Here is a 16,449-nt window from a genome sequence, read left to right on the forward strand (position 1 = left end):
TTAGATCTCTTCAAATAGACCTTGTTCAACTTCCATTTAAACCACAAAGTGGTAAGATGATGTCAGATAGCCACTACATCTGTTTTTGTACTCGGTTTTCCGCGAAATATCTAAGCTGACCCAAGGAAATGTCAAGCTTTGAAGCTTACCGCTGTGAGAAAAGGGGCACAGCGAGCATTTCTCACAGTGTACGCATGAACGGACATCTACAGGAAATAGGTGTAAGTTTTCCTCTTCTTGTTTTCGTTGTTTTCCCTGTGTTTTTTTTTATTTTTTTGCCAACATTTCGTTATAATGCGTTTGTTTTGTCTGCCGGCCGGTCAGCAATGGGTGGCCGAGGGGGTGGGGGGTTTTTAGGGGTGAAGGTTGAGGGGTTGGGGGCGGACAGGGGTTCAGAAGGGGGCGGGACCGCTGCAATTGCAGTTGCAATTCATGCAAGAACGACAGCAACACAACCGAGAAGCAGAACGGACTCGAATGTGAATACGAAAATGGTAATGGAATCATATGTTATGAGGGGCGGAAAAGCAAAACAGGGGCGTGGCAATAGCCAAGGCACACAGAAAAAATGTTTACGATCATTTTTGACATGTTTGAATACTGAATGGCAAACCTGATTTAATAAAAAATGTATCTTACCAATAGTAAAATTAATTTATTTGAAAAATCAACATTAAACTAATAAATAAAATGCATGTTATTTTTAAAAAGTATTTAAATGTATAACAAAATATTATATTTTAACATTTTCTTCAGAACATTCACTTTGCCAGGCTTTGATTTAGTTTTCTTAGGCATCCATTGTCGAATAACCATACTGAAAAGCAGTTTCAAAAAAATCTCAAAGTCCAATTTATTGAAAATATACAGTTTTGCAGAGGCAAATAATGGAAAATATTCCTACCAAATGAATAAGCTAATGGACAAAATCTTTTCGATCTGAAAAAATATACAAAATCGCTGCTGTGCAACAAGAGCAACACTGAAACACAACAGCAACAATCATCGAAAAAGCGGGCAAATAACAACTTGGGAAATTCTGTGAAAGCAACAGCAACAATAGCCCCAAATGCCGAATGCATAAAAGTATAAACAATTGACAGATTCATAAATATGCAATTTACTTCACTTTTTATTTCGCTTGCTGCATTTCCTGTTTCGGTTTGTGTTTCGGTTGCTGTTGTGTTGCTGTTGCTGTTGCTGTGGCGATGTTGCTGTGTGTTTTGAGTTCTCTGTTTCGGTGGGCACTAAAATTACCCAACGGCAACCAAATGGCAACACATGCCCATAAATTAGCATTTAGAAAAAAAGAGGAAAACCGAAATAAAAATGGAAACGACCGACCGACAGCAGCAGCAGCAGCAACAACAGGGCGAAATGCAAAGAGAAATGTAATTCATGCCCGGCAACAACAGCAACCAGAGCCAGCAAATGGACCGAAAGGCAGAGGAACCATCAGGAAAACCGGGGCACAGTGGGTTAAGAACTCCCTTACAAAGATACAGAACAGCACATATTTTTAGCAGGATAAAAAAAGAAATTTGGTGGTAGTCTAAGCTAGAGGCTCAATACTCAAGATGATAAATTTTAGCCCCTAAAGAAAAATCCAAACAACAATTTGGCATACAAAAATATTTTCTATAAATATTTGGGGAAATTTGTTAAAGCTATTTAGCGGTATAAGTACAAATAACTATAAAATTATTAAAAATTTGATTAGTAGATTAAATTATATTATTATTATTATTATATTATATTTTCTTATGGTAATGTTATTGACATCTTAGCACTAAAGGTATAAACATTACTTAATTAAATTACTTAATTTTGTATTTTTACAAGGGGGTTACATAACCATATTCCCATCATTTCATAATCTAAGCGAATCTATTGGCATTCCATAAAAGTGGTTTATGTAAATAAGAACTATACTAATTTAATGATTTAATAGAGATACCTATAGGTCATGCTCAATTTTTTAATATTTTTGTTGTACATAGCTATAAAAGTTCTCTAAAAAAATGTTGATTAGTTTAACTTATAAATTTGTATTAAAAACATTATAAATGAAATTTGTTTACCTGAATAATGGGAATACTATCGACATTTTTTTTACAATATAATTAATTTTATAGGATCTCCAAAATCCACCAGGACGGGAATTTATGCTTAAGTGCCCCACTGTATTCTGTACTACTGGGCCGCACATCCACCGGCACACAGAGAGAAAAAGCTTATGTAGATTTGAGCTTAATTCGATTTGGTTTTGCTGCCTTTTTGTCTTCGCTTTGAAGTAAAAAAGCAAAAATAAATTGGACTTATGCAGCGGCGGCAACAACAGCGGCAAGTTGGCCAATTTGCGGCAAGTTTACGTTGCCGGTGCGGCTCCGTTTCGGCCAGAGAGATAAGTCGGGTCAACAACAACAAGGGCCAAACTGCTGTGCGGTTTAACATGGCCAATTTGACTACGATTTCGGGTTTTGGTATTGGGATTGAGATTTTCGGGGGAGCCGGAGTCGTAACGGGACGCCGAAGGAGCGGGTCCTGGTCCGGATAATACTCGGGTATAATTTAGCTTACTAAATGGCCTTCTAAGTGCGATAAAAGGACTTTTTATTAAAATTTCAAATGGCCGTCCAGAAGGACGAAACGGTGGAAAAGGGGGTAGGGGAGGGGTGAGGGCTTGCCAATTGACTTTTATTAAGAGCCCCATTCCTTACCGTTCCCATTGCCGAGCTATTTATTATGTCAAAGTTGGAAGCGGTTTTTAGTTTACAACGATTGCCTTGTGCCGATGTATTAGTTGGGATTAGGATGGAGTTCTACGGGCAGCTTTCGGGACAAAGGTGGAATACGTTGGGTCTGCTTTATGAGAGTGGTTTCCAGCAGGGACAAGGACAAGGAATCAATACTGCCAGCTCCTTAAAAGTTACGCTGATTTACTGACTATATTTTGGGTCTGAAACTAGGAACTAATCAGTTTGAAAGAGTTTAAAGTTATTAATGGTATAATATGGTATCATCTAAGTATGATATTGCTTTCAATGTTTTGCAACGCGTTAATATTTTAATAAAAATTCGCTGAATAAGTGATTTTTTTAATACATAAATGTATATTTAACTTAAAAGATATCTATAATATGTCTTGGATCAATAATATTATGCATGAACACGTATTAGGAAAATTTTTATTAATAGTTATATATAAACACCTTACAGAACACCATATATATGTCCCAAATTTTGCTATAAAAAAGTCTTAGATTGGGGAAATCTACCCACTCTTTTCTCCCAGTGCCGCCTCGTCCAATTGGTATTTTGTAAATACTTACACATAACTAATTTCCAGTACACCTTAGTAGCAGTTATCTTATTTCGCTAATGCTATGTATATATAAAAATCTTAAAAAAATACTACGACTGGAGAAACCTACCCACTCGTTTCTCCCAGTGCCGCCTCGTCCAATTGGTATTCCATCAGGGCGTGCCATCATGCATTGTCATTACCCGACTCGCGGGGCCTTCACCTCGCCCGCGCCAAATCCCAGCGAAATAACCAAATTTAATAATAGCGTGAAAAAGCGTTCACCTCTTTCATATGCAATCAGAGTCGGGGAGACAGGGCCGTCAGACAAAAACGGCGGAGCTGCAAAAAGTAAACTAAATTCTGAATAATGATGGCCACGCGGAACTGAACTGGAACTCGAACTCGAACTCCAAATGGAGATGGAACCCCCGCCCAAGCAAAATCCCGAACCCAAAACCCAAAACCCAAACCCAAATCCGAACTCCGGTTCTCTACGCTTTCTGATTACGCCGCGTAATGGTGGGAGTGGGAATCGGAATGGAAATCGGAGTCCATATGGAAATGGAAATGGGCTTGGAGGTGGGAAAGGAAGTGGGTGAAATTTCGCCAGCTGAATGCTGAATGCAAATCGTAATTTGTGGGCTTAACGTTTGATGGGTTTTTAATAAATGTGCAAAGGCAGTTAACCGTTCCAGTTGGAAATCGAGAGATTTGTTAGCTGGTGATTCAGTGATTGACTTCTGACTGAGTGCAGATGATACCAGATTTAAAATTTGAGATGAATACAATTAATCTTAATTTATATTAAAACAAAAAAAAGCACATTCTAAGGGTGAGAAAATTGTATATTGACAATATTATGAAGGTACTTTTTATAAATGTACTTGTAAAATGTTTCAAAACAATCATTATGCTATTTGATAAATTGTCTTTTGACTAATAAACCACTTATAATACAATCTTCAATATTGTTTAACCAAATGGAATCTCATTTTGAGGATGATAAAATGTTATATTAATAATAATAGTTTGTTTAACGGATATGTACCAATAAGTACTATAATACATTAATAAGATAATGATATAAATTAATAAATTGCTAGTCATACTTTAAATATATTTTTATACATTTTGTATCTTCAATAATATTCAATCAAATTGCTATTAGTATTCAATCTAAGCTTGGAAAAGTGTTATATATGAAATATATCAGGTCGTTTTATCCCAAATTTATCAACGAGTACTTTTATTATTTGCCTAAGACAGTCATTATGCAAATTAATAGATTTTAAACCAAATCAACAGTTTTAGTGAACTGGAAACATGAGGGATTACAATGAATAGGCAATCATAATTCGCGGCTTGGCATTTGATGGGACTCTAATAAATGCGTCTCACTTGGAAATTGCCAAAATTTGTCAGCTAATCCAATGTGGGATTGACTTCTGACTGGACCCGGGACCCGAGGCCCGAACTCCTTGACTCCTTGGCCAACGGAAGCTGGCTAATAAGGGGATTCCCCGTCTCTCGGACTGTCTGTGTATGAATCATGCGCAGCTTTGACATTTATGGCCTCAATTTATTTGATAAATTTCACACGCACGTTATCAATTGGCTCGACAGTGGCTCCCCTCGGTGGTGGCAATAAATTTTGACGGATTAGTTCGCTTATGAGTGGCATCACCAAAAGTCTGGAAGGACTCAAAGGACTCGAAGGACTCGCTATCCAAACAGACGGGTGGGCGAAACTATTCGGAGCGGGATAAACTGCAATAATGGCCATTATTATTTATTTTTATTTTCCTCCCCGCAGTGTGGCGTATCAATTTTCGTAAAATATCGATGCCCGGTTATTGATAACCGTGGCCAAAGTCATATTATTTCCCAGCTGCGGACCGGAACCGGCGTGAAAGCCCCTCGGATTGATATATTTTCACATTTCCAGCCTGCTCAAGCCGTGCATTTGTCAATTTTGGTTGGGGCGGCATCTGATTCCCCAGATTTTGATACCGGGTGAAGTCATCTATGCGATGATTCCGGTGCAAATGAGATAGCCATAAAGATTACAAAACTGTGGGGTGGCAGAAATATAGAATTGGAAAAAAATCCAAAGGTTCGTACTAAGGTTTGTCTAGGAAAGGGAAAATAAATTACAAGCGATAAGTTTTTAATACTTTTTTATATCTGCTTCAACAAATTTAGCAGTTTACCATTAAGGGAGGCCTTTAAAAAGAAATACATTATACACAATAATATGTATAATGTACCGTGCTGAGCTAACAATAGCAAGATAGTAAAATAATCAATAGCACTTACAGACCCCAACATTCAAGAAGCACAAACATTTAGTTATCCACATTGTTGAGCCCCTTAATGAACATTTTCCAGTTGACCATAAGCTGCATTTAACCAAATCACGGTAATTGCCCCAATCGAGACAATTTGCCGAAACCAATTGATTAATTAATAAGGTGCTCAAGCTCGCTGGAAGCTCGGAATAGAACTGGAACCCGTTTTTGGGAGTGCCAAGAGCACCAGCCCCCCAGATTTCGGGCTACCAACATAATTTAAAGCTAATTAATTTTCCTGGCGCAGCTCATTCGAAATACATCAATCAAACTCGAGTCGGGGCTAATTGCATTTACCTGATGACGGTTTTCATTCTGGTACCGCCCCTTCTTCGGGTTTCCGTCAATTGGTGACAAATTATTCACGCTGTCATGTGGAACACTTTTCGTGTGTGTGCTTTGCATTGGTTTTTGAATTTGGATTTGGGGTTTTGGGGTAGTTGTTCCCCCAAAATGAATAAACAGCGGTGAAAGAAAACGCTGATTAGGTATTATAATTAGTGGTTTGTTGGTTTTAATATTTCCCGTTTATTTGAATGGGTTCAATTACCGAAAACAATCAAGAAATTAAAATTTTTGTTCTGGTTTATGCTTTGGAGGGAATTAAGCTTTTGATGGGTTCGGGAGCATTGATGTTGACTGAAGCTAATTGACACATTGAAAATGTATAATTACTTATTTATAACCAATTTAAATTTAGAAACCACCTGGCAATTGTAATGTACCTATCCATTAGAGTTTACTTAGAAATAATAGGTTTATTTAGCTATCAAGTATAAACATTTAACACATACAGAGAATATTCTGACGTTCTCATCTGAGTTAAAATGTTCTTAAAATAGAACGACACTTTTTAAGTTGAAAATGTTTTCATTTAGCTTGAATCAAGTTAACTAGTCAGTAGTGTATACTTATCAGAAAGTTGTTAAATAAACTCAACTTAACATTTTTCTTCTCACATTGATATCAAAATGTACTTACACGGTTTTTAAAAATGAATGTTCTCAATTCAAGAACAATGCACTTGAATATTTCTCTCCGTATACTTATTTACATAGGACATAGTATAATTTATTTTTATTTTTAGGTTTTCTTGGAATTACTTAGAGGACCCTAATTTGTATGCAGCTCAAAGCAAATTTTCTTACACCCAATGCAACTCATACAAACTATCCAATTATTAATTTCAATGTGCTGCCCTTTGGTTACCCACAAAGAAGACATAGCGTGGAACCCCAGAGCCATCAAGATGAGCTCAAGATAGGGTCTGTGGACGTGTTCGTCAGGCCCCTCGATATGAGAATTATGGGGACACGTTACTATCGCCAAAATCTAATGCCTAATCCTCGAAATTAATTACCTTCGCTGCACCTTTGCCATACGCCCCTTACACATTTCATGCAGACTGTTCCTATGAAATTGAGCGAAAGAAAAGAAAATTCCATGTAGCTAAAGGCGATCCTAGTGCCCAGATACGAGTATCTCTCCAGACACTAGACTTATGCCCGTGCACGTTCCACGGTGAGAGCATCAAGATACAGATGAAAAAAGTGGAGGCGGAGGCCACTTGACGCTTCCTTCGTGTACACACTGTACTTGCACTGGAAAAAATGTTTAAAAAAGATTTGAAATTATATTTTGTATTATTATTTATGGTTATTAAATTTAAAGCCTTTATAGTAATAAACCAACTAGTAGTTGGACTCAAATATTTTTAAAAAATTTCAAAAATTGCTCTTGGTTTTTTTGAACTATTACTGTTGACTTAAACGCAATAATATTTATGTTCTTTTTGTATAATTAAATATCAACAATAAATTTAAAAAATATCAAATTTTGTAAAGTTTGTCTTGAAAGTAATTTGAATTGTTTGGTAATGCAGGCAGTAGGGTTAAATGCTATTATGCGGACATGTTTCTTCCAGTGTTTTCAGTCTTTGGTTTGGGTTATAGATGACCCAGCCATCGTCAACTTCATCGTCATGTAAATTTTTGAAATATAATTGGCCTAATATTTTAGCCCGACTGTTCCTAATGCCCGGTCCCAAACACGTACTACGAGTGCGGTTCGAGGCCCCTGGGCCACTCGCACTCGGTTACTTGGCCCCAAACTCCAAACTCCACTCGTACTGGCACTCGGGCTGCAGGCCATGATTTTTATCAGTTTACCTTAGTTTGTGTTTGGCTAACGCACCCAATTTTCCACGAAATATGGGTGTAGCCCGTTGCCAGTTGCCTAATGTGGAAACCTCCTTCCATCCTCTGGTTTCAGCCCAACCCAACAAGCCGACCAAACTAGCAAACAGCAAACAGAAACGACACAATCCGTGCATTAGCCAAACTCAAACTCAAGCCCAACTCCATGCCATTTGTTTGCTGAACTTTTGATATTTTCCAACCAACTCCGAGAGTTGTCAGTTGGGATCCGCGAACCTTGGCATTTGTCTGGTCGATGGTCGATATATCTATGAATCTGAATCTGTGGGGCAGGTGCTGAATGAGATCGCGGCCTGGGAATATTAAATCTAGCACTCTGGCTGGTGAACCAACAAGAACTATGAATTGACATTACCAGAAGATACCAATCGCATATCGAGATACCAAGGCGCTAACGGTCTTATTTAGGGGGTTAACTCTAAGGTACTTAGGCAAATATGTAATTTATTTCTAATCATAAAGTACACTTTGTACCTATTATTAGATATTTACTGTAAAAGTTGCACGGAAAAGGAAAGCTATATTTAGTTGTTTACTCTAACAATTTAACGACAATGAAGTCATTAAATTAGTTACATAACATTTGCATAATTAAGATTATGAAGTCAATATTTGGGCTAGCCGAACCAAGGACTTAAAAGCTTAAAAAATAGAACACTAAATCGGCATTAAATAATCAAATGTTTATTTGCACCGTTTGTGTAAATAAATAAGTTAGCGTTAATTATAGAAGTCTGTAAACCAGTTAGGCTTTTTATAGTTTCAAAATATGTTGCTAATTATAATATTTTCAAAATTTGTTATAGTATATGTGTTACTAAAGGTATACAAGAAAAATCTGGATTTCATTTGGAAACACATTTGATAGTTGATTAATTTCTGTACCAAAATAAAAGATAAACCAAATCGGGCTTGCTTTATAATTCAAAAAATTTGAATAGCTTACAAGTTAAATAAACAAAGGCAGACACAAAGGCTTACAAATATATTTTTTCCTTTGACTGGTGTTTTTGTGAAGATGTCCAAGTTATCGAGGGGTTTCAAGATGCCTCCCGTGGGCTCCTCATCCGTATCCTCCATTTCCGTTTCCGGAAGTGAATCGGGGCATGGTTTGGAGGACATGTTGCACGTGACAAAGGTGAAAACTTCGGAGGTGGACGACACCGATTTATATTTGCACAAAGATGGAACCCAGATATCAAATACAGATCTGCCGAAAAAGGTTAGTACTCCAGATGTGGAAGAAGAGGTGCCAACGAGTCCACCCTATGTGGCATTGGTCAGCAATTTGCCCATGGAGTGCACCGAACGGGAGTTAAACAAGGTGTTGACCAACTTTTCGGTCCGTTCTTTGACTATTCCAAAGAAGGGAAAGCGACCCAAGGGATTTGCCTACGTGGAGATGAATTCCCGTGAGGATCTGATTGGGCTTCTTAGGCTGGAGAAGCTCAAGTGCCGTGGTCGTTGTCTTATGATAAAAATAAGTCAGGATCGGGAGACCCATGTGAAGGGAGGTGGGGATGCTCCTAGTCTTAACCCACTTCCCAGCAGCGAATTCGATGTGAATTCCGAACATTATTCAGCAAGTGTCAGTGATCTCAGTGTCATAGATTCGCCATCCAGTGAAGGTGAATCGGCATCTCCCCTCTGGCCAAAAAGTGAGTCGTCCTTCTACGGCAGGGACACTCCCATCACCCGGAAACCCAGCAGTACCGAGGAACTGGAACGCCGCATGGAGATGCGTCTTCAAAAACTAGCCGAATTTGAGAATGCCGAATCGGAGAAGGCTCAGAACGAATACCCGGATGATCAGGATACCGTCAGCATGTCCTGGAGCGAGATCCTCAGCGAGACTAGAAACAGTGAGGGAATTTAGTTTTGTTTTTAAGATTTTAGTTAATGTAACCTTCAGCAAATCAAAATAAGCGGGATACTTGGAAGACTTATAAAATATATATAAAATGTAATCTGAATAAATTTGATACAAGTGCTCCTGCTTAAACCTGGATTTTCACCAAGCCTTTCCAAATAATTACCATAAAATTCAATATAAACATATTGGACTGACTATGATTTATTAAAACAATAGGTATTTGATATATTTTCCATTAAAAACCTCCACTGGCAGCCCCGACCAATGTCGACAAGAATTATGGCCCCAAAATGAGATAATTAACAAAACTCAAAAGCTGTTAATGACCTGTAAAGCGTTGCTTTTCCCGCCTGGCAACAGCTGCAGGTTTCCAAAACCAAAACCAAAACCGAAATTAAAAGAAAACAATTTATCAACAATATTGACTAAAAGCTGTCAACTGAATTAATTTAAACTGATTTATTAATGTGGCGACAGTTGGGCGATCGAACCGCTGACGTCCAAAAGCCGATGGACCGACTCTGATTTTGACCCCACCGCAGCACCCCCCGCCACCCAAAAGCCTTCCTCTTTTGGCCAACAAACAAAGAGCCAAAAACAATCCGGTAAGCATACACTAATTGACCAACTAATTAGCGCATTTAATGGCTGTGAATTATATGTACGCCCGGTATGTTTGGATGGAACACGGTCACCGAAACAAGAAATACAGACTTGCTAATGAAATTAACGTAGCGTGGTTAATAGTTTTGCCAAATTTGGAAAATTATTTTCATCAAATCTGTCGGTTTCCAGTTCTGCTCTTGGCGTCATCTTTCTCATGCATTATCTTTATTTCTTTATTATATTTATTTCTGTGTTAATTTCCCCTCTGCACTTGATGAGTGGGCCCTTGGTGCCACGACTTTTGCCAGCGGAAAATTACTCATAGTTCCCCAGACTCTACGGCGATGACTAAGGCGGCTCCATAAAAAAGCCCACATTGATTCACTCAGGATGGAAAATTCGGAGCTTCTCAGTAGATATGAAATTTGGGTTACTAATTAATATGGGAAAACTTTTTTATTAGCTAAGATACGGTTCGTTTTCAGGAGGGCTTATATCACGAATTTGGGTTTAGTAAAAACGTATAACTGCTTGGTTATTCAAGCCTTATCTTAAAAATATTGTGTTTCAATTAAGTTTATTTTGTTGGATAAAGTAAACTATAAAAAAATCATAATGATGCTAGTGAGAAATAGGTTTTCGTATATATTTGACTGTAGAGGGTCTCTTGTGCTGATTCTTTATAAAATCCTTGTGCTGAAAATATTTTACATATTTTAAATTCCACTTAGGTATTCCAAATGTATATGATTTCCCATTCTGGCCCTTTTGTTGCTTCAATTTATCGACTAATTGCTTGAGGCCGCTTCAATTAGACTTGCTGTTCTAACATTTCGGCCGGTTGCACATAAAATGTCTGTCGACGGGTTTTCCCCTATTCGCCTCATCCATCCCTTACTCACTCCCTTTTCTCCTTTCGACCTCTGTCTCTTCTCATTAACTCAACGGTGCGGACAGCCCTTTCGAATTTGGTCAGAATCGTGGCCAGAACCGCATTGCCACTGTTAGCTTCATCTGTACACGGAGAAAAATATATCCAACAAAACAAAATCATAAGATTGTCTAAAGTTGTGGCTAAAATCCCACTTGGTATTCGCAAGTTAAATTTTTATTATTTAATTTTTTTTTTAACATTTAATATTGTAAATTTGATATTGAAGGAATATCTCTCTTGGTAGATGTTCTGAAATCGACATTCTCAAGCAAGTTAAAGTAATACACCCCGTATCAGGTTTTTATTTATCCTAATTTCATCAAAACGTTTATCATATCCAATACTTATTTGATTGTGTGTGGGATTCAATGGTGCCACTAAAATCTAGGTTGATATAAAATCATTAAAAAATTAAGAAGATATAAAGAAACTATGTTTAAAGTTTTTGAGGGGTAGAATTGAATGTTACCATCTCAATATCTAAATATCTAAAATATTTTGACAGTCCTTTGGAGTTTACTTAATATATTTTTTATCAATTTATATATTAACTTGGTTTCTTTTTCATTTATCACAATAACTTAGAAATCTGTGTAAAAAATATTTCATTATTCCTTTTTGTGTATTCAAGTATCAGGCCAGAAGCCAGGAGCCACGTCCGGAATGCGGAATGTTCTGGCCATTGCCGTTGCCAATTTCCGGAAAATGGCAATGGGCATCACGAGCAGCAGCAGAAGCGCCAGCCGTTGGGCGTAAATTAAAATTAAATTCAAATGGAAAAGTGTCGTCGCGGCGACCTGGACTCTGGCACTCCGCAGTTGGAGTTGGAGTTGGAGTTCGAGGAGGAGTCCTGGGCTCTGGCCATTGGCCATTGGCACGTCTGTCGGTTTATGCAACATTTTAGCAATTATATTCGCGTCGGGCGACATTACAACGGCAATTACACGCAGGAGCCGCAGGACATGCCCGTGGGCGGATGGCCGTGGAGTTTGGGATGGGGGCGTGGCATTCCGGCGGCCCTGTCATCGTCACGTGGAGCGGCAACGTGATCAACTGACGCACGGCTCTGATGGACGACAGTTGCCGCCGCAGAGGGTCCTGTCACTGGCAGACTGGATGAATGCCCGAATGTCTGGCTGAATGGGCCACCGGCTGGCTGACTGACTCCGATGACTGGATGTGAAGTGCAGGACAAAAATGTGGAACCTAATAGCTGGAACTACGACACTGGGATGTCCTCTTCCTGTAGGGATAACTAATATGTTAGCGATAATTAATTTTATAGGGATAAGAGGTCCTAAAGTGCCAACCTAAAAAAGACCTAGAGAGGATTAATAAATATGAGTATGTGGGTATTGTACTGTTTACTAAAGTACCTACACAAAAATATTTTATATGCCAAGATTATTACATAAATTAGGAATTTAATTATTAAAAAAAAATTATTTATTATTATTTTAAAAATAATTAGCTTAAAAATATTATAAAAACATGTTAAAAGATAATTTTTATTCTATTTATTCCAATTTTTGATCTAACACAAATGTGGCTTACAAAATTGAATTACTTTGTTAAATTAAGATTATCTAAAAATATTTAAAAACCTAAAATTAAGAGTATACGATAGGAGTTTCAAATGTATTTAATCCGCTTGCCTAGGTGGGCGTTTGTCCCGGGGGTTTGGGTAAATGAAATAAAATAAATGTATGAAAGCAATAACCGACCGACATTACATAAAAATCTACTTGGCCAGGACTCATTATTTGTGTGTGTGCGACGTGGGCCTATTTAGGTGGTTGTGCGTGTGTGTGCTTGTGTGCGGAATATGGCCGACACTTCCGTTCGACATGTTGCACATGTTGCTCCCGTTTCCGCTACGCCCAACTCAACGCGATTCGGCGCAACTCACCTCGTCTAACCCACCATCAACGCCCACTCCACACTGAAAAGAAATAGTAATATAATTAAAACATAATAATAATATAATTGTTTATGGAAATATGTTTGTAATGGATCTTACATCACTAGAGAAGTGGAAAAATACTTTTTCAAATGATATAATTGTATTTGTTTGAGTGCTAAGTTCTAGGAGTATCTATGGAAATTCTTCATGGAATTATATTGATTTTACAAACTTAGGCAAGTGCAAAAATATTTATTGAAATTATAAAAATGTATTTATTTTAAGTGATAAGAGCTCAGAATTTTGAATTGTTTTTAGGGTCGAACATAAATATCCTTAAGGCATAATTTAACAGAGTGCCATAAATGTTTAAATATTTATATTTATACGTGTGTCCCCAATGATGACTGGTAATTTCTCTCCGTGTACCCCCACCAACTCCCATAAAATACAATATACCGGAGTCCCCATATAGTATGATGTTCCTGTAGTTGTTATTGTTGGTCACGCATGGTGTTCCTGTCGCTTGCTGTTTTTATTGCCGAGCTTCCTGCCGTTCGCTTGTTTCATAATTAATATCCTTTCACACATTATTATAACGGAAATGAGTGGGGATATTTTTATTTTATTTTTGCACACACACATACGACCATTTTTTCCATTTTATATCTGCACATACACTCGCATATCTGCCCGTGTGTGTATGTCCTGCGGTCGGGCAGCAGGAGCTTGTTAAGCATTTTATGCGTTTGGTTTTCCATAAATTTCATTCCGACACAACCCAAACAAGAAGTGTGTAATTAAAAGCTCATGAAAAGTGATTAAAAAGTGAGTTGCGGCTACGCTCGGCGCCATATATTAAATGTTTTCGCCCCCTCCCCCATAAAGTTGTCAAAACAATGCCGAGCAGAAAAAACAAACTGAGCGATAAAAAATGAAAAATAAAATATTGCAATTTTCAACCAGCTGATGCTGAGGTCAGCGAGGCCAGCCCAACTTTAAGGTACTCTACAAACATTAAAAGAGATAAGGAAAAACATATAAAATCGTAAAAAAACATGGAATTCTAATGTTTACCACATCTTTTGTATCTTAAAGACCGCTTTACATGTGCTCTCTGAACTAATCAAGAGAAGTCAATGCCATCTTGTAAAGCCATTTATGGGGTCTTCTCATGGGTATCAAACTGGTTTTCCCCAATTTCCGTCAATCAACAGAACAAGCAAAGCGTTTTAACGCGAATTGGGCTCTAACAAATGACTACCAATCAACTAACAGGTTTGAATAAATTTTGGATTTACAAGGGCGGCTGATTCTTACTGAAAAAAGAATGGGTAAATGTTGTTGTGAAAAAATAAGCCCTATGTCTTCCAAAACATTTTTTAAAATTTCCTGAAAGCCTGACCGCTTCAACTGATTGATCGCCCATCTATTTACCACAACCGCAACATTTCCTAGAGTTTCTCCTAGAACTCTAGGCTGACTCATATCCTTGGACTGTGACGCCTTTCTTTGGGCTCTTGGGGGCCGTATTTAAGGATTAGCATTTAAGAACATATTTATGGTATGCATAAAGATATTTAAAGTGTCCTGCTGCTGGCAGGCTTTTCGGGCGATAACCGGCTTACACGCATGTCCCTGCCAAGGATGACGCATGACTTAATGCCACGGATTTTGGGGGCAGGATGGGGAGTTCTTGGCCCGGACTGTGGTCTCCGGACTCCGTTCTCCGCTACCCCGTTCTCTGTTTTGTGGACTCCGGGTTCCGAGTGCCGGATACGGGGCCTGTGACAGAACTATCGCACATGCAGGCCCACGGAACGGAACGCATGAGTGGCATTCCCGCGTCATTTCCATACGCGACCACTTCGCCCGATTCGCGTGTTGCGTGCAATTTGCGTGTAATTCTTGAAAATTCTGGAGGAGGTGGTTAAGGCAAATGGGTGGTTTTGGTGGGGGGTGCTCAACTCAACTGCAGCAGTGTCCTTTCGCCGTGCGTGTGTGTGTGTCATCGCTACGCGCGGCACATAAATCATAAGCACAAACTGCGTCGCTGCAAACAAACAGCGGCATGGAAAAGCTGAAAAAAGGAGTTGTTAAATTTTCAGGGGCTATGCTACTCCGAAATACCCTTTACACTGATTTTATGAAATGGAAAATCTTAAAATAACGTTGAACTTCTCGCAATTGAAGTACCTACAAGGAGTGAAATATCCAAGAACATTGTTCTTGATTTGAGAACATTCGTTCTTAAAAACCGAATACGTATATTTTGGTATCAATTATCTCAATATTAGAACGAAGGTGCGAAGAGAAATGTTAAATTGAGTATATTCAACAACTTTTTAATAAGTATATACTACTGAATGGACTAACAGTTTAGTTCTTGAGATATACAATGTAAATATCGCCAATTCATCTTGATTTCAGCACTATGAAATCATTTTCATCTTAAGAAATTTCGTTATATTTTTAAGAACATTTTGAATTAAAATTAGAACGTCAAAATTCTATCTGTATATTAAAAAAATATATCTATAAGAATATCTATAAAATATAGTTTTGGAACAAGGAAAATAATGTTACTAACATTTAATCAATAACAAATTCATCATTATGTTCATCCCATACACCATACACCATCAAAACCAAAAGTCAAAGTATCTGAAAGTATTGTATCTGAGTATACTCTATTTGCTAAACGAACAAAGGGTATGAAAAAAGGACGCCAAAGTGAATTGCGTAATTTATGCTGCGCAGGACGCGCAAGGAAGTGGCAGAGCAAAGGGGCGGGGTGGGAAGGCGGAGGGCCGGAAGGAAGGAAGCAAGGAAGCGAACACGGACGCACCGTGCCAGGGATGACTGTACCACCGGCAGAGCTTGCAGTTTTCCACCCAAATGGAACTCCCATCGGGAAAATGGCTATTCGAAGTTTCAGCTGCGACGCAATAAGGAAAACTGCGATTGTCTTTAACTTCGAAGCAACCCTCCTCCAGAACAGAATCCCATCGCTTTGTACTTCCCCCTGTAATCCAGCTTTGAATTCAATCAAAGGAGGGTGAAAACCCAAGGAAACTGCGCAGTGCGTCAAGGAAACTCCATCCCGAAGCCCTGAGCGGAAAGTTGCCGTGGAAATCCTGAGAAGTTACATATGTTGTGGCGGAGTTCAAGAGCTGATCTTTGTCGTAAGCCCTTAAAACAACAACCGGTCCTGCAGCATTCTGGTTGTCAGGGAGGTTGGTCTATCAAAGATGATATCAGT

General features: G+C 38.4%; 3 protein-coding genes across 3 annotated transcripts in view; all 3 read left to right on the forward strand.

Annotated features, from left to right (window-relative positions):
* Positions 1 to 16,449, forward strand: part of LOC108006355 (Salivary gland secretion 7) — a 161,196-nt gene that overhangs the window by 12,097 nt on the left and 132,650 nt on the right. The window lies entirely within an intron of this gene.
* LOC108015906 (eukaryotic translation initiation factor 4B) lies at positions 8,855 to 9,804 on the forward strand. The gene has a single exon (XM_017082478.4). The coding sequence runs from the start codon at positions 8,890 to 8,892 to the stop codon at positions 9,745 to 9,747; it is 858 nt and encodes a 285-aa protein (XP_016937967.3). The 5' UTR covers positions 8,855 to 8,889; the 3' UTR covers positions 9,748 to 9,804.
* Positions 11,879 to 12,581, forward strand: LOC108015884 (uncharacterized). Its single transcript, XM_017082452.4, has one exon. It carries the CDS (start codon positions 12,058 to 12,060, stop codon positions 12,331 to 12,333), a length of 276 nt encoding a protein of 91 aa, XP_016937941.4. The 5' UTR covers positions 11,879 to 12,057; the 3' UTR covers positions 12,334 to 12,581.

The sequence above is a fragment of the Drosophila suzukii genome, chromosome 3, assembly GCF_043229965.1.
Source record: "Drosophila suzukii chromosome 3, CBGP_Dsuzu_IsoJpt1.0, whole genome shotgun sequence".
NCBI lineage: Eukaryota > Metazoa > Arthropoda > Insecta > Diptera > Drosophilidae > Drosophila > Drosophila suzukii.